This window comes from Sinohyriopsis cumingii, chromosome 6 (genome assembly GCF_028554795.1).
Source record: "Sinohyriopsis cumingii isolate HCF-2022 chromosome 6, ASM2855479v2, whole genome shotgun sequence".
Classification (NCBI taxonomy): Eukaryota; Metazoa; Mollusca; class Bivalvia; order Unionida; family Unionidae; genus Sinohyriopsis; species Sinohyriopsis cumingii.
The window spans coordinates 156345176-156365102 of NC_142966.1; the positions used below are offsets into that span (position 1 = coordinate 156345176).

A 19927-nucleotide genomic window follows, 5' to 3' on the forward strand; every position below is an offset into this window, starting at 1 on the left:
CATACATACATGCATACACACACACATACATACATACATGCATACATAATTACGTTATATCTTTGATAATAAAGTTGTATCAAGTGCACGATTGACAATCTTGACGCAAGGCAATTAATCTAAAATGTTTTAAAGATTCTTTCCATTCCTACCATTAAAGACAAATTAATCTCATAGCATTATTTTTAACAAAGTATCGTTATGCAATACATGCAAGATATACCCTATCATGAACTCAGGGACAAACAAACTTATATATTTCATAAAGTAAAATAAATTTTGATTTAAGTGTGGGTTGAAAAAACAAAAGCTTCATTTAAAATGTTATACTATATTAAATGAACCCTATTTATTGGCATTCACTACGGATCTAGATACGTTTATCTTCAATGTTGTCAACCAATTTTTACGGACTAATCACTCTGAATCGTCACCTGGCATCTAATTCATGAAATATTTTTACCATGAAAATAAACTCGAACCAAAAATCTTCCATATTAAATACGATTTACAGGACATTTACATGTAGCAGTCTTGGGAAAAAAAAGCAGCACCATCAAACATTAAGTGATCCTTAGGCAACTGTCCATCCAACGCTTGAAATCGTTAAGTGCAACATTTGGCAACAATGGAGGTGCGATCTTTTGTTAATAAATGTATACATTTTATTAGCTTTGAATACGTTTAACTATTTATATCTTAAAATAAAATTAAATCTCAAGATAAACAAAGACGATAAATTAATAGCAAATTCTTTTGGCACTGCAAGAAAATTCTGGTAGTTGATGTATGAACTGCTGGACTCAAACGAATAATATCTTCCTTATATACATTTGCGGGAGCATTAGCAATGGACTTAACAAACATTCACAATTGACTATCAGATGAAATCAAGCAAACTTAGGCACGTGATCTAAATGACGTAGATTTCCTGTATAAAGTATAAAGAGAGCAATCGTTCCCCTCATTAAGCTTTAAATCTGCTGGAACTATCAGATGTACGCGTTCACATAACGTTGGTGTCATGCCTGAACTATAAATAGAGCACAAGTTGATCTCACTAAGACAGTATCTCTGACGTTACCATTCTTGTAAAGGCAATACAGTGAATATGCTCTCAACCAGACTTTTGTTTTTATTTGTTTCAACTGCCCGTGTAGTTACAGAGATCTTGGAAAATGTGGGTCAAGCCGATCTGGAAGCTGTCCGTATTCGACTTGAAGAGGAGAAGGCCAAGCGAATTCTTTTACAGAATGACGTTGAGGTAATGATGTTACAAATTGAGGAACTGAAACGAAAATGGGATCAAAGAGAAACAAAGGGTAATAATTTCGACTATCCCCTATCGATGTGTGTGTTTGGCTTTATCTTTTGTCTGTCAGTCCCTATCCTTGATGTTCCTTTCATACTCTATTTAAATATTGCTCATTCCCATTATTCTCTATAATGGCTGTATGATTTCATTTCATTTAAAAATGAAAGCTTATTATTTGGGCATAAAGGTCGCAGGCAACAAATTCACAATAAACCATTAACATACGTTAACAAATATACCAAATTCTTAATTCCTTCTAAGACTGATCGTTCGACTCGCATAGGTTTATTTCCCATTTCGGTTTACATAGGAAATATTACTTTGGTTACACTCGATATTGATTTTACCGCTACGGTGTCTAAAACACAACATTAATCTTAGAATGGTGACTTGTTTATATGACCTCAAGGTCAATGAGGACAACTGCTATGTTTCCTCTACATAGAAGATAGGATTTTATTTCGTTCTGTCTAACGGCGATGAATTATTTTACAACAGTCACTTTCACCTGTTAGAAATCAACTCATAGGACTAAATTAAATTCGGTGAAGCCAAGCTCAAGTTAATATGGTGGCTGCCCACGGACAAATACAAACACTTGAGACGGAGGGTGGGACGGAGGGTGGGAAAGGGTCGTGTTCAGTTTAGTATTCGCATATACCGCATTCTTCTATTAATTTAGCTGGCCAGTTTCTTTAACTAATGGTGTGTCATTTGTATCTTGTAGTCAATGACAAGGACAGTCACGCATTTTCTCGCTCAGACATGATAATGAGAATATTTAATGCGTACAGAATTTTTTTTTAAAAATAAGGAATAAGTACTTTAGCTTATAATTTACATTTTAATCGTAATATTTGTACAAATCTGGGATTCGCCGACTTTCAGGTCCTATCCTAGACTCGAGAAGATAGTAAGCTTGTGCACCGAAACAATTGGTTTGTCAAATATTGTTTTGATGCATGTCGTCGATTTCAAGGTAAGCACGTGCTAATTGTTAATTAGCTCATGAGAGTTTTGACATGCGTTTTCGAAAATGTAAGCACTCATCTATAACGCTTACTAGCTATGAAGGTTTTGTGCATAATGCGATTGATGTACCGAAGATGCAGGTACCACAAGATGTTTATATGTTGTTTGCATGATAATCACAGGAGATCGATATAAGCTTCCTGCTCGGCAAACAATTAAATAGATAACATTATATTTTGTCATTCTCAAACGTCGGCACCTGAAATATGCTGATTGTTATGTATATTTAATTTGTAATTTATGTTTGTTAATTTTGTATTACTTTATTTCATTATATGCTATCGACAAAGTAACATTGTACGTTGGACTTGACCTTGTCCTAATTCAATTTCATTTTCTACTTGACCTGAATCATTTATTTTGTTATTCTGTAATCAACTAATATATAACTAAAATACTCTCCATATATATGCGTTAATTATTAGGATTATTATCTTGGCCTGAGTCAAGGACATTGTATTCACCATATCTTACATACTATTTATAACAAAGATTTGTTTTATAAACATTAGGAACTTTCTAGGTAATTTTACATTAGGTAATAGCTTTTGTTTAAAAAATGCTAATTGTGACGTGAGGTCAAGTAGAGGACTATATAATCTTGTTTTTTTATAGAAATCATTCATTCGTGCGTTAAGATCGTAGCAGAAAAATTTTTATTATTAGGGTGTCCAGTAGTTCATTTGGACTGGAAATTATTTAATAAAATTATTTGATTCAAGCGATTCTTCTCTGGAAATACAAACCGCTCTTCAAAACTAATATTCTAGGCAACAGACACTTGATTTTCTAGTGAAATTTCAAAGATGATATATTCTTGGATTGCATTATTGTATCCAAGAAAAGACTATCCGCACATCACCACTACACGGGTCACCACAGGCACATCAACACGTTCAGCGTTGGATTTGATTTGGACTTTCATTAAAGTTTATTCAAACTTTTCGTCATCAGGACTTGTCTCTTTAATTCAGGGATTATTTGGAATTGAATTCCTTTAGGTTCCTTATTTGCATTTTCACTTTGTATTCTAGGGAAATAAATTATTTGTTGAATTGTACAAGCTTAATGCTTCTCAATCTTTTCTGTTACTTATTTTAAGACCATAGAGTCGTAATAAGATAAGAAAAATTCGCCGATTTTAAGGTCTCTAAATCATAATTGTTAAGTAAATGAATACAAAACATGTTGACAAAACCTTCAATATACTCAATTTACATTTTCTTTAAAAATAGTGTTGCTTTCATTATTGTTGTAACTGATGAAATTTTCTAGCTTTAATGAACCTGTTTTTAAGACAATTAACAAATACGATGATACGAAAAAAGCTCCAATCATCATGGAATAAACGCGTATCTCTGGCTATAATATTGTTATTATTGAATTTGTCAGTTAAAGGTCTTTTCCCTAAACTCTTTCCCTCTCCTTTGATTAAAAGTCTTCATATTTCGTTTCCGTTTCTACCTATCGATATACACGGCGATGTCTATTTTATTCTTCTGACTCTCTATGCATTCTAAACCTTTATCATCTAGGTATCCATATACATGTGTTAGTTACATAAATTTGGATATTTTTTAATTATCGCATATGGTTTTAAGTTGCCAGCAAAGATAAAAGAAAACAAAAGTTAAAATGAAAAGAACGTGATTCAAGTAAAATATCACATATTTTATTGTGATTAATTTTGTTATATATGATGGGATACAATATTTGGGGCAAGCTCATATTTCCAATAGGCAAGTTCAATTTTCCAGTCAGCTTGTCATGTGCACGATGATTTTTTTTATAAAATTTGTAAACGACGATAGTATCGTAGCATTAAATGTGATCCAGAAGAAGTGACGCCTCGAGACATGTTTAGAACATCAGAGACTACAAAAATAGAAATAAGTGTTAAGAACTGGAGATAAACAAAACACTTTTCAAAAAGATGTTTTACCCAACTGGGCGAAAGATTTGTTTCGTATCAAATGTTTAATGTGTTGACGTGGACCGCAAGTGTATTAGATGATATGAACGGATAAATGTTGTAAGGATATTTTTCTTACTTTCCCAAATTACAACGAATGATCAAGAAATTTTATGACGTGGACGATATCGGAAGCATCCTCAGTAATGATGACTCCATTAAGTGAATGTTCGTTTGAAAGGCTATCAGCTCATTTTTTTATTTTTGGATTACCACTTCACAAATCATCAAGTATAAAAAGAAGTAGAAGTGACCAATATGTCGCTAAACACAGTTACATCTCCTTTCGTAGGTCATCTCTCCAAGACCCGCAAACACAACTAACATGTCCCTCAAAACCAAATTATCAGTCTTCGACAAAATTTGGTGGTGTAGAGTGCTATGACTCTATGGTCCTCAACCCAGTAGCAGAAAAAGCTAAACAAACAAGTTCGGTACAAATTCAACAAATAATTTATTTATATCGAACAAAGAGTGAAAATTTAAAAGGAACTTACAGTATTATGGATTATATTCCAAAATATCCTAAAAGTTCTATGACAAGTCCAAAAGTGTTCCGAATAAATTCCTGCATTGAATGTGCTGATGTGCCTGTAGCCTCGGATAACCTGATGTGCTAACAATCCTGATGTATGACAATGATATAATCCAGAATGTCCTTGAATAAATTCACAATAATCCCAAATAGTGATTTAGTGTAAAATGTAAATGAGCACTTTAAAATTCCAATGATTAATTTTTAAATACATAATTCCTCTCAAAAACTATCAAAACACAACTTACAATGTTTTAAGAGCTGAACTTAGTGTTGAAATGAAATAATCTTATTTAATTTAAACTTACAGACAGACTATCGCCTGATTTATGACTGAACAAAATGCACTTGACCTAGGTCATTTATAATGGAATTTTCCATCAAATTCGTAAACAATGTCACTTCTGTTTACTTAAAATACCTTACAAACATCATGTTCTTTCCAACGGAAAAAAAACATTTCCTGAACCCAAGCCCAAGTAAACATGTGGATTCCAAATGATCGTTATCTTAAGATATATCTACAATGATGGACACAATTAAAAAATAATATGTTTGCAAATTATCATTACAATCTATAATCATGGGCAAAAGTTGAACACACAATATAGATATACCGGTACATAACATTTTTGTACTTGGAGCAGCGATTGAAAATTTGAGTTTGCAACAAGAAGATAAAAAAAATTATGGACTACTTTACTCGGCAAGTATGTCGTTTGTCTTCTTTACAATCGCTCGTTGAATTATACTGATAGTAACAACAACCGTAGCTTCGCCACCAACGCCAGTCAAAACTCTTCCAGTCAAATCAGGCAAATTATGGAACCTCCCTGGAAAGCAATCGTTTGACAGAGAGTAACTTCTTGGAGACAAGAACAACCTATGTTTACTCATTTGTATTTAGCTATGTCAATTGTCAGTTCTATCGATGTGTTTCAGGGCCAAATACAAATGGATGGCAGAGGCGTAGCTGGGGGGGGGGGCAGGGGGGTACATATGTCCCCGGGCGCCAAGGTACAGGGGCGCCAAAATGAGGCTTACAACGTTACATTATAATAAGTAAACAAGGGTAATATTCAAAAATGTGATTAAACGGGGAGGGGGCTGGGGCGCCAATTTTATAGTTCGTCCCCGGGCGCAAAATATCATAGCTACGCCTCTGATGGATGGCAAAGCCTACTGGGAAGTAGCTTTTGTAGAACTGATTTATACCATTCAAGTTAACAATGTGGTTGTAGTTCAAACCACTTTCTCGTCAAAATACCCAACAAGAAAGTGGAAGAATATTTTATCTGACCCTCTCATTTACGAATTTCAATCCCCATCACGCAAATACCCAATCTAACATATATTCCATAAAAATTCCTGAACGACTTTATTTTAATTTTCAACATCTTACTCATCGAAATGATCCATTTTGCAAAGCACCGAAGAAAACCTCGCGAAGTGTATTGATTGAATACCAAAAAATTACTCATGATTCACTTTGATGAACGTTTCCGAATTTTTGTCAATCAAGTTTTGTCCAGTTTGTTTGCTTTTCTTGGTGGAAACATAAACATAGTGACGCAGTCAAAATATATGCACAACAACGATCAACTTTACAAACATTTTAAACACCATGTCGTGCTCAATGAAGGACTGAATTTGATGCTTGTATAATCCTGATATCTGACCGCTTGATATTTTTCAGTCAGAGAACCGCTCTGCCTTTAAAGGAAAACAATAGATCACTAAATTATTTAAGATACACATATTGGCTAGTAAATGAATTTTTTTTTGTTTCATTATACATTTCACAAACTTCAGATATTGTGATATGGTTAACATCAAAATATTTACTTTTATTTTGATATCACGTATGGAAATTTCTACTGACCATATAACATTTGGACACTATTATCATTGCAAGGAAATTACTGGGTATTTTTAATCGTCAACGTCATCATTTTGGAAGCTGTGGAGACTATGTAAAGACTCCGTGTGATCCTCCGTTCCTTTATGTTGTGTGTTGGTGCGTACATGCGTGAGAACGTTACTCCACAGAACTCCTTCCGAACCGTGTAAGATGGACAATTTATAATTATGAATATGGACGTGGTTTGCAGAAGTTCATTGACGTCTTAGAATCTGAAACCACCATTTGGCGACCGGTGCAGATGACAGGGTCGGAGACCAGAAAACAGATGCATGATTAACTGAAAAAGGCAAACTTGCAGTTGCTTTGCTACAGTTTCTTGGCATAACTATAGAATATTGTATGTATACTTTCAAGAGCATTCTAGTATACAAGTCTGCAAAGCGAAAACAATAAAAGAATTAGGCGAACGTGGATATCATACATAAATGCATGACATCTATTCTAAATATTAATTGGAAAGGGTTATATTTTTAGATGTATCTATGGGTTTCTTTAGTGACGGTGCCGATCCTGTAGCCTGGATTTACTTAATACGTTTCCGTGACAGCGGACTTTAAGGATCAGCTGATGCAGCACGGAATAACGTCTCTTTATGGGACAGATTTCTTGGACCTATTAAGAATTAACCACTTTCGTGAACCGTTCAGTATAATATCTGTCATTGTTTAGGAATGAAGCAGCTATCAGATTTTGTGGCTGGTAAATATGTGAAATCATAGAGAATCTGAACCATATTTTGATGTTTGCGAAAAAAGAAAAATCCACTTTGCCCTCCTCGCTATTTCTATTTTACTGAATAAATACGCTGCATTGGCTCAATAGATAATGTCTTATTTCTTTACTCGGAAAATTTCTCGTCGCTGTGCAGCTGGTGAACCTAACATAACTACATGTTTTCAGTCAATATACATGGTGCGTATGCAAGGATCACTTTTTAGGGTACCTTCGGGAAAACGGATCAGTATAAAAAAACACCAGGGCATCAGAGGCACATGAACTCAGTTTCTGATATATGGATACGGCTACGTTGATACACTTATTGCAACAATTTTGTGCGCTCATTTTATGTATCAATGATATTTTTATTCTATGAGCTGTTTGGTAGTTAAAAGAAACTGCCAAATCTCTTAACTTCACGGAAGAAAAGCAATTGCAAATATTCAAATATATATGCCCATTTTCCTAATACTTTTATGCTCGATGGGCATGAATATTTCAAGAGAGCTACATAATATAAAATGTTTTATCATATGCTTAGTTGACTTTACTTGTAATGTATACAGTTTAATATTTTTAATAAACAAATGTTGGATGATGCCATAATTACCGTTTGACAACAATGTTTACTGGATGGTACAAATATTCTTCAACTTATAAGTAATTATAGGGGTTACTCTGTGCACACAAAACACAAATTACATTTATGCCACAACTCGAATAATACCGCCATCTTCAAAAGACGTTGTTCCATAGGATTAAACGTAGGGTAAACCTTACACTCATAGTGAATTAAACAGTGTGCGTTAATATGGGTACAAGGGCAATTTAACATTCTCTGCTCATCTTGGCGCAAGCGGAAGTTAACATTATAGGAGGGTATAGGGTTGGGATAAATATTTAACATTGGGAGATAATTGGACCCCAATTTAGGTATGTCAGTCAGATGACACTTAAAAGGCTGTGGTCAACTCTGTTAGTCTATTAGAATTGTAATATACTGGATGTCTCTTCATATGACTGATCAAGAGCCATCCTTACAGAACAACGCATAGTCATATTGATTAACATCCATACCTACTGACTATCACGCACATCTATTGACCAGTATAAATATATACTGACCAAGACAAAGTCTTACTAACACTTTTGAAATCTAATATTGCAACAATAGGACCAACACTACGATTAACATCCCCTGAATATAATTTTAAAGTGGCTAAGACAAAATGTAATACTTAAAATACAAAACTAAGATAGGATTAAGGAGAAAGGAAAATACCCTCGGAACATTTTAAGAAATTACTGAAACTAAACTTAATAATTGCGAAAAGGACACTGAAACTAGCAGAGACAAAAATAAAAAGCTTCTAAATATAATATTTAAATGGCAGAATGTAAAAGCAATACTAAAATGAAGTAAATAACATTAAATTTAGTGGAAGCTAAATCAATCCCCAAGCTTATATTCAAATGCTCAAGATTACAATTTAAAACAACCTAAAGCAGACATGCACACAGACCAAATTGAATCTTGGGGTATATTAAAAACTCATGCTTAGGCTAAACGCGTAAAATAATTATGAAACTCAAACAGAATTCAGCGATAACTATAAAACAAAACAGATTGAGAGCCAGTAATGTACACGTTGGGTACCGACTCACCCTTTTTGCAGAAAAGATTAACCCATGACATATGATCCAGTTTTAAACCGAATTAAATGTTTCGCTATTACGTAATAAAAGCGCCGCGTATTGCAAAGAGGTGAACTATTCTCGCTTCTCTTGACCCAGTTTAGTATCATTCTTTCATTTTAAAAGTTCATATCGAAGAAGTAAATTTTCATCTGTGATTTTTATAATAGCAATTGATGTGTAAACGTTTCAACCATAAGAAATGTACAGACAGTGGTAAAATTATTTAAGTATTGTAGGTTAGAACAGTGTGAATTCTATTAAAGATCAGTAAGAACCCTGCATGACAACCTTGACATACACTTTGAATATAGGAGAAAAATATAAGAAATATTTAGCATGTTAATTTTACAAAATTAATTAGTATAGATGACGTTTATATGAACACGAATTGTATGTATGTGAGGACATTTGTATCTAAGAAGAATATGTGAATGACAAAAGTAAAGAATTATAAGCAAACTCTGCACTAAACTCTTTACTAAAATTCATTAATTACCACTATATTTCTTAATCACTACGTATTTTCGTTAGATCTTTACAAACAAATTCTCAAATATTTGCAAAACGTCTTACTCATGACATACATTTCCACTGAATATTTGTAAAAATGACCGCTCCGGTGGCCTAGTGGTTAGAGCGTCCGCCTCAGATGCGGGAGGTCGTGGGATCGATCCCCGGTCGAGTCATACCAAAGACTTACAAAAATGGTACTAACAGCTGCCTCGCTTGGCGCTAAGCATTAAGAGGTAACTGTTAGGACTGGTCGGCCTGGTGTCAGGATAATGTGACTGGGTGGGACAGCATGCGATATGTCTGCGACATGATCCCCAGTGCTAGACATCACTATATGCTTTCACACTGCAGACATCATAGCGATTTGACTGAAACATTATCATAACATAATTTCTCTAAATTGTTCCAAAACTTCTTTCTTATAACATAATTTCCACTAAATATTTGAAAAAAATTATGAATTATAACACATTTTTTAAATATAACATAATTTCTCTACATATATACAAATTATGTTTTAGAAAACGTAATCGGGCAGTCAAGATAAAACAGTAAGGACTTAATCAGACAAACAAGATCTAACAATAAGGAGGGAATCAAACAGAAATTACGTAACAAAACACAAGTGGATAATGTATTAATAATAAATGTTTAATGATATATTGATAAGCATTAATGCTGCAAGCACAAATATTCACATCAAGTCAATAACCCCCAGGAAAGGAACGATTCAGAAATCCAGAAATATTTACGTCAAGGGAACCTCCTCAACCTTATTCATGAAGTAAAGATTAAAATCTCTCTCTCTCTCTCTCTCTCTCTCTCTCTCTCTATATATATATATATATATATATATATATATATATATATATATATATATATATATATATATATGATATTTTAAGTAGACTATTATTGAATGTTGGTAAAAGTTCAGGTTGGGCCTCTTTAAATATACAGCAGGAACTGACAATGCGCTCTTTTTCGGCATGTGTTATATACAATACAGATAGCTAGCTTTCCATGCTTCGGAGACAAAAGAACGCGCTAAGATATTATGAACAGCAAGGTTTATCGACATTCAAGCAGAAAAACATACGTACAACATGCCTACCGATCTTACATAGCAACCCTCACCGTCCAGTTCTTATTACTAAATTGAGTATAAAGTTACTTGATTAAGGCGCAGGGGCTCGTTCAGTTGCTTGCAATTTATATATACACATTGTATCTTTGTGGCTAGCTGCAACCAGAGTTGACTGGCACAAAAATGAATCAGATTTTAGTTTCGTGACAAGATAATGTTCTAGGTAGGTAGGTCGGGAAATTTATTAATTAATTGTATTAATACTACGAAACCATTCATTTACTTATGCTTAACGACAAACTCAATTTTCCATTTTCAAATACAAGGAGAATATTTTCGCTGTTTATGTGAAATGTTAGTAGATCTATTCCTCGAGTACTTTCTTTTAGAGCTCAACGCAGAGTATGCTTAAAATAAAAAAGCAAATGAAATAGACCTTACAATGACGAGAATTATCCCCCATTTTTAACGACAATCTGAGTTTTTCGGTTTGATATACATGGAAACTCTTTTCGGTATGTATGTGGCAAATGTATTCCGTACGTACCTTCTCTTAGGGACGAACGAGGAGTACTCAAAAATAAACAGAAAGAAAAAATGACCCTAAAAACATACGTTACTTTTCTAGTTTTTAACTAAAATGTCAATTTTCCCATTACAAAAATATGAAGATTTGTTTTCACTATACTTTTCTCGTTGTTTACAAGTCACTCAGTTTTCGCATTTAAAATATATTCAGTGTGTGTGGAACTTTTTTAATCGATCCCATTCATGTTTTGATATACTTATTAGTATTAGTACTATTCTTTATTAGTTGAAAAGGATTAGGGGAATGTAGTTTTTTCCCGTTTATGGGGAAAGGCAGACAAGGGGATATGGCCCAACGTTATACTTATTTTGTTTTATTTTATTTATTTAAAAGTTATTCATTTAAATATTTATTTAGTTTTAAATGTTCCGTTTCTTTTCCTCTAAATGTTGTATTTCTTGTCGTCAGCTTTTCAAAATTGTAACGACAGACTTAATGTTCCCGTTTAAAATACATCGAGATTATATTTCTGCTATATATGTGAAATTGTTCAAACTATTTCATCTTCTGCTTTACCTCTCAGTACTCTTCTTTAAAGGTTGCACCACCCCATCCCCTTCATTCTTTTGGGAAGGGGGAACAAGAATGGATACGGCCCAACTTTATCCCTTCGATGGAATGGGAAAGCGTACCGCTTTCTCCCTTAATGACAGTTCTTGTTTTATTTTTATTTATTTTAAAAAAATTTAAATAGAAGTATCTCTATTAAATTCATATTAATTTAGTTGATTTTATTTATTTATATTGTTTATTTTTATTTTATTTTAATTTTAATTTTTTATTTATTTTCTAATTTAATTATTTTAATTTCTATTCTAGGAGTGGGCTTATTGTTTATACCGGATTATTAAAAAATGTATGAAATAAGGTAGTATTTACGTTCTTATATTTTACACCGAAAAATCGGATTTAAATCTCTTCACGTCTCAGTCTAACAAATTTACATCGACTTCCGGTTTAAAAATGCAGACTTTCGGTCTAAAAATCCTCTTCTGGTCATATACAATTTTTTACGATTCGTTTTGACCCTAATGACGTGGTATTTTAATTATAACACACAATCTACCTTATATCATACATACATACATACATACATACATACAAGCATACATACATACATACATACATACATACTTATGTTATATGTTAGAAAATAAAATTGTGTAATGCGCACGATTGAGAAAGCTAACTCAAGGCATGATTGCAAAATATGTTAAAAATTCTTTCCGTTTCTACCAATAAAGGTAAATTAAACTCTCAACATTATTTTTAAGAAGTATCTTTATTCAAATATATACCCTTTATCACATCATGAACTCAATGACACACAAATGTGCATATTGTATAAAGTAAAATAAATTTTGATTGAAGTGTAGGTAGGAATAACAATAGCATCATGCAAAGTGTTTTACCAGCTAAATGAACCGATTAAATTGACATTTTCCATTAATCTAGACCCGTATATATTCAGTGGTATCAACTGGTATTTACCAAGTGACCTTATATGATACATACATACATACATACATACAATAACAATAGCATCATGCAAAGTGTTTTACCAGCTAAATGAACGCGATTAAACCGACATTCTCTACTGACCTAGACCCGTATATATTCAGTGGTGTCAACTACTGTTTACCAAGTGACCTTTCTGAATCCTCGATCATCATCTGACATCTAATTTTTGAAACATTTTTAGCACGAAATATAAACTCAAACCTAATAACACTCAAAACAGCCAGCACCATCAAAGGTCAAGTGAGCCTCAGGCAATTGTCCTTCCAGCGCTTGAAATCATTAAGTTCGATATTTGGCAACAATGGAGGTAAGAGCTTGTGTTAATGAATATATACTTTTTTTACCAGCTTCGAATGTTTGTCTTGGATAAACAAAAAACACATTTCGACAAAGGTTATTTACCCAAAAGGGCGACAGAATTGTTTCTTGACAAAGGACAAATACATTTACGTGAACCCAATATCCAATTATTGGAAAACATAAATGGAGAAGAGTTAAAGGAATATTTTACTTGCCCGAGTAATAAGAGGATAATTGCGAACTAATTTACTCAGGATTTATATTGATTATCTTCTTCGAAATCCGTTATTGAAATATAGCAACATTAACATTAGCTGTGGGTTCGCCACCAATGCCAGTCGGAACTCTTTCCAGTTACATCAGTCAACCTCTAGAATCTCCTTGGATAGTAATACTTTGACATAGAGTAAATTCTCGGGGACAAGAACTAACGAACAATGTATAATCAATTTTTTTAACATTACCAAATGACAACTGTGTGGATGTGTTCCTAAAAACATATGATGTTTTGTTTTCACGCCAAATTATCTGGGTCAATATAATTGGGAAGTAGCTTTCTTATAAATCATTTGGTTATTAATCCTACTCAAGTCTAGAATGTAGTTGGAGTTCACATCACATTTCTCGTCGAAAAAATTCTACAAATAAGTTCAAGAACACTTGATCAAAACTGATTCTCTTATTTACAAATCCCAAACACAATCACCATACGGTGAGCAACGAATGGGACGAATGAAATTGAATGTTAAAAACGCCCTGAAGTTTAACATTGTTGGTCACATTGAGACCCTATCTGAAATGTTTACATTGGCGGCCATTTTTAGGAAGAAATCGGGCCTGTATCACAGAAATGTTTTGTCATGTTAGTAATAAATATGGCCAAAAGTGTACCCCAGTGTTAAATTGTCATTTCCCCCATGAAATATATATTTCCAGTTTTCCCCATACAGTCACACAATGTTAAATTTCTCTTGTGCTCCGACTGATACCCCCAGTGTTCATCATATAGACACTTTTAACATGCAGTTTCAGTATGGCTTCAATTTGTTTTCTTTTTTCTTTTCAGATACTAGTATGACGTTTTCAGGTGGCGGTATGACTTACGTCAGATGGGGCAGAACCGTTTGTCCTGGAAATGGCACCGAGTTGGTATATAAAGGTAAAATATACGGCAAGCAGTTGTAAATAAAAAGTACATTCTTTTTTACTAGGAAATGATTTCTACTAGATAATTGTTATTGTTTAATATTAATAAATTAATCTGATTTTCTAACATTAGATATGTTTTTTTTTAAATATAAGACAATATGACACATTTTCTAATGCTAGAACAGTTTAGAGAACGACTATTAGTATTAGACAATAATTGCCTACTAGTTAGAATAGGTTTTCTAATGAATTAAAGTAAGTTTGTAATATTAGAAAAGTGAGATCATTTGCATCAGGCTGAACTAATTACAATGTCATACATAAAAAAATTAAACCATCTGCAGTTATCATTAGATCATTGCACCCATATTTATTGTATATAGTTGTCTGCATCGTGTGAAAACTGACCATCAAGAAGTTTTGAACAATTTCTTTCTGTCGTATGGTTAATCAATATTCTAGTGCATAATGTCGAATATGTTGTTTTGTTTTTTTTATTAAAAAAAACATTCATGTCCGTTATTAAAATTCAGATTACTGCAATTTTCTGGAGTCAGGTCCATCAGTCAATTACATTGTTTAGGACCGCAGTGACGCTCTTTTAATTTTACCATTATGTAAATTGTTTAGGACCGCAATGACGCCCTTTTAACTTCACCATTATGTACAGGTCTAGCTACCCCTGAAAGGCATAACATTATGCGAAAGTGTCCGTTGAGAGGTCGAGGCAGCCGAACACTATTTCACTAAAAATTCGAGTGCGTAATTGATTGAGATTTAAGATCAGAACTCAATCAGACTCTACTCCGCAGAGGGCGCATGTTGTACTGTCCAAAGTTCGGAAAGTCTACAAATCTCATAGTACACTCACTCCATCTATTAACAGATACGTGTGATTACTGACTTCTATTACATGTTATGATTTAAACAAATTTTCAGGATATATGGCTGGCTCCCATGCAGGACATACAGGAAACGGTCCAAATAATCTTTGCCTTCCAGAAGATCCAACATGGGCTAAATATCAAGACGGTACTTTCGACGGTGACCACAGAGCTCGTGTATATGGTACAGAATACGAGATGGGAAGTACATATACGCCTTTCTCGCCTGACCTTCTAAACAATGATGTTCCATGTGCTGTTTGCCGAACCACTCGTTCCTCTTCAATAATGATTCCAGGGAGAACAAACTGCTACTCAGGATGGACGGTTGAATATTCGGGTTACCTCGTCTCAATGTATTACGGTCATGCTTCACCGCTGGAGTACGTGTGTTTGGACGGAGACCCGGAATCTATCGATGGCGGTAAAACCGACCTAAATGGTCACATGATATACCTGGTGGATGTCATATGCGGCGCATTGCGATGTCCACCATATGTCAACGGGCGGGAACTCGCATGTGTCGTCTGCTCTAAATAACCAATCGGAATCTTTGCAACTACTGTAATCAGCCGTGAAAAATTATTTCTTTTGTTCAGATCACTAGATGATGAACGCAGAAGGTGTTAGTTTTTGTTTATTGTATTGTCATTTAATTGAACAATATTGCATTGGACTCTACAATTATCCCGTTCATCTTGTCGCCAAATAATGCAGATAGGACATTATTGTACAAAAACTTGAGGATTTATGAAAACGATTCAAAATTACATTTATCCAAGACATACAATTCAAATCACAACGTAAGAAACATATACATGTATACTGAAGTAAATACGAAATAATTAAATAATGTACCAAAGAGAATACTTTTGCTTAGGCACAGCCACATGTTTCTAAGCTTGATGATGAATCGGTTTACAATTTAAAGTTTAATGTTTATACAACCAATATAATATCAACTCTTTGGACACTAATTTTTTTGATGATATGGTGTGAGTCATCGAATGATCGAGCCGAGAGGATATATCTTTTGCACAAAGTATTTTTCACCCATGGTTGATTTGTGAGTTTTCCTGTAATTCCAGCTTGACGAACCTATGCGACGTCAATCATGTGAATAGTCAGTATTTATATTGCGATGTGTCAATGGTATTTATCACACAGATGTACACATTACAAACAGTGTGTACAATTTAATGGTTTTGATAGATCAACACGCTAACATATCAAGTGATGTGAATCGGATTGTCTAAATAAGCCATTGAAAGTCTTGTGTGGTATTCTCTTTAATGATTAGCCGTGACTGTGAGTATTTTCCGTACCCCGCCTTCTGGAAATTGTTCCTGTTACTCATCCCATCAACATTTTGGCGTCTGTCTTTTGAATCAATTCACCAAGGGGCATTTGGAGAAAAGATTAAATCTATCCAAATATGGCCAATTTACACCACTGGTAAATAACATTTAGGATATCGGTCAATGAATAGAGATCTGGTGGGCCGTAACCTGGTACTAGAACCACAACCCTATAAAAAAAAGTGTGTGGTTTAAATGTTGATCTGTATGTGTAAATAAACTCGCCCGTTTCAAAAAGGATTCCGACCAATGCCTGTCTCCCAACGAATAGAATGTTATTCAACTACAGCACTGTTCCAAATCCAATAATGTGGCGCGTCTAACCTAAACCGAATGAACGATGTGACAGTCACACATGAATTTCCCTCAGAGATCCAGTGTTGATGTATGTGTCAAGTAATACGTTTGTTAAATGTTATATTGGTTTGGATAAATGACGTATGTGTCAAAACTTCTATTGATTTGGAAGGATAATTGCTCTTTCAATTATACCAAATATCTTCTTTTACAGGTTACTGCTTATTATAAATTAAACTAGCGTTTGGGACTCTCTTTCGCGCAATAACTGAAAGGTGCAATATTTGAGCCAGAATATACGAATTTATTATTTCTTTTTCTCTAAATTATTTCTGTTAAAAACTATGCGATAAACAGGATATCAAATGGGTAATGATTTAATATTAAATTTACGAAACTCGTTGAATAATTTCCCAAAGGCTTGAAAAGCTGGAAAGGATTCAAGTCAATTTATAAAATTAAATATTAAATCATAAGCTATTTGAGATCCTACATAAAAACGGATGTCAGCAAGGATCAATATTAAGTACGGAATCGTTCCATTCGAGAAATAATCTTTCTAACCGGTAGGTTAAAATGAACCTTCATCTCTTTTTTTAAATGATCTTTTTATGCTTTCACTTATATAGTTTCAAACGAATTGAGGCATGTGATGTTTCACTAGTTAACGATATAAAACAGAAGTTTAAAAAATGAAGAATTTTACGACTAATGGTGGGTTTGTCTATTTCGTTTCACAATCACTTGTTCAACTTTAAAACAATGATTTGCCCTTGCCAATACTTGAAAAAAAAATTTCATTTTCCAGTTTCTAATGACTGTAATGAAGTTAAAGGACAGCATAAGTAATTATATGGCTATGGCCGTATTGTATTCGGAATTAGAACTAGATTACGTAATGCAAGGTACTGTAGCTGTGTTTTTATGTAAAGTGATATTACATCTACATGTAATGTCTGCTTTTAGAATGATTCAACTCTTCATTGTACAGATTTATTAGCCTTTTTGTTATAATAACAGCTAATTTGTATCGTCTAAACATAAACATTAACAAAGTTTCTTTTCTCAATTACTGGTTCTGACTGCTTTGGTGGCATGTGTGGTTAGAATTTCAGCCTTGGATGCAGGAGGTCGCGGATTCGAAGCCCGGTCGAGTCATGCCAAAGACTTATAAAAATGGTACTTATAGCTGTGTCGATAGTTGCTCAGCATTAAGAGATTAGTGTTAGAACTAGCCGACCTGGTGTCAGGATGATGTGACTGGGTGGGATATGATGCTTAGGTTCGGAATGATATGATCTACAGAAATATATCCCATTTGCTTATACCTGATCTGATTCAAGAATGTACTGTACACAATATCCTAGATCGACTTTTTCAACTTGAGAAATGGCCGGCGTCATTATGCCCTGTCAGTGATATACAAATTTTTTATTGTGACCACATACCTACCTAATATATTTTCAGTTGAACCTTCCTGAAACCCATCAGATATATTAAAAAAATGAACTATGATATAATCAGGTAGATCATATACTGCTGGACTTAACATTTCTTTCTGTTGCAACATTTTTCTAACCGTACCAGACAAAAGCTTTAAAACAACAACATGAGGTACAACTTGGAGACACTTTTTAAGATAAATAAAACGTATGTACATATATGACACATCACAGAAGTCATACAAATTAAATTTTGGGTAAGAAAGACAAAACAATAAATCATCAGTTAAACTTGATGAACCCAAAGAAAAATTGCCATCAACTGTCAGGTAAAAAACACAAAGTATATTTATATTAACAACCTTACAGGACACGCGGTACCAATGATATGAAAAAATGGGAACCAGCGTGGAAATGTGTGAACATGAAATAGAGTATATTTGGGTTTGGCTGACCAGGATTGGTTACTAATGTCAATTATGTTTTAGGAAAAAGAATCTTTTGCGACCTTATCCTAGTTGTAAGTGAAAAACAAATAGAGACATTGTTTTATTGATGGAATTTTAGTCCCTCAACAGCCTTGAGTCTGGAACACTCATTAATAAAATTAGCACCTCACTTTTTTGTGCTGAATTGAAGCAAATGTTTTAAGCACATGCAGGTCCAGAAAATGCCGCTTCTCATATCCTTTCCTCAACACAGAAGCTGACATCCAAGTTTCATCTATATTGATAAATATAAGTATGATCATGAGCACTCAAACATTTTAATCTATTGAATTTTTAATATCATGGTGTTTACATAGGTTTACTATGGGAACTGAATTAATACCGTGAGTCCTACAATATCTGAATTTGTCTGCGGCATTGTTTGAAATAATATATTATTCTTCTTTCGTTGGGCAGGCTGTTCGGTCCTTTGGGGGACTCATATTTAGTGGAAAGCTAACCTTATCTTGCCATACATTGTGATCTGGAACATTATTAATATGACCAAAAATAAACATTGCATTATTTGATTATGACCCATTAATTCAGGTAATTATATATTTTCGTGTGAACTATATTGTATTCTTTGGCTGCCATGTGTCCTAAGCTAATACGTAAATTAAGGATATATTCTTTTCTTAATTGTAAATCATATATGATATTAAAATCATGAAAATCCTTTATAATGCATTTTTAACCGTGTTGTCTTACGTTTATATAATGCCCAAAGACCAAACATGGAGGGATAATTACAGTTTGCTCTAATAAAAGCATTTGTGAATTAGTAATGTAGTATTAATGGAAACATAAAGATTGATATATTGCAGGATGTTTATGCTGCTTTCTGACTGAACATAGGTATAAGGGAGTTAAAATACATTGTGGAGACAATATCTACTCCAAAGAGTTTCACAGTTTTCACGGGGTATTTCGTGCTCTTCATTTATGAAATAATACATATTTTCAGCATTTCTACCAAGACTAATCCCTTGGAATTTCTGTAAACTGTAAATTGAATTATAAATCGCTAACAAGACTAATGGTCCGGATTTTGGAAATTAATCACTGGCTGCAAACCAGTGAAGTAATGTCTTCCTGTTATTCTA

General features: G+C 33.7%; 1 protein-coding gene across 1 annotated transcript; it reads left to right on the top strand.

Moving 5' to 3' along the window:
- Positions 1–991: 991 nt before the first annotated feature.
- LOC149798341 (uncharacterized) lies at positions 992–19511 on the top strand. The gene is made up of 3 exons (XM_089963484.1): positions 992–1322; positions 14270–14362; positions 15292–19511. The coding sequence occupies exons 1-3, from the start codon at positions 1112–1114 to the stop codon at positions 15774–15776; spliced, it is 789 nt and encodes a 262-aa protein (XP_089819610.1). The 5' UTR covers positions 992–1111; the 3' UTR covers positions 15777–19511.
- The last annotated feature ends 416 nt before the right edge of the window (positions 19512–19927 follow it).

Excerpts from the sequence above, each read along its gene's own strand:
- LOC149798341 (XM_089963484.1), top strand. The coding sequence starts at position 1,112 with ATGCTCTCAACCAGACTTTTGTTTTTATTTGTTTCAACTGCCCGTGTA. Across the intron at positions 1,323-14,269 it reads GGATCAAAGAGAAACAAAGG|ATACTAGTATGACGTTTTCA; the intron begins GTAATAATTTCG and ends TTTTCTTTTCAG. Across the intron at positions 14,363-15,291 it reads CACCGAGTTGGTATATAAAG|GATATATGGCTGGCTCCCAT; the intron begins GTAAAATATACG and ends ACAAATTTTCAG.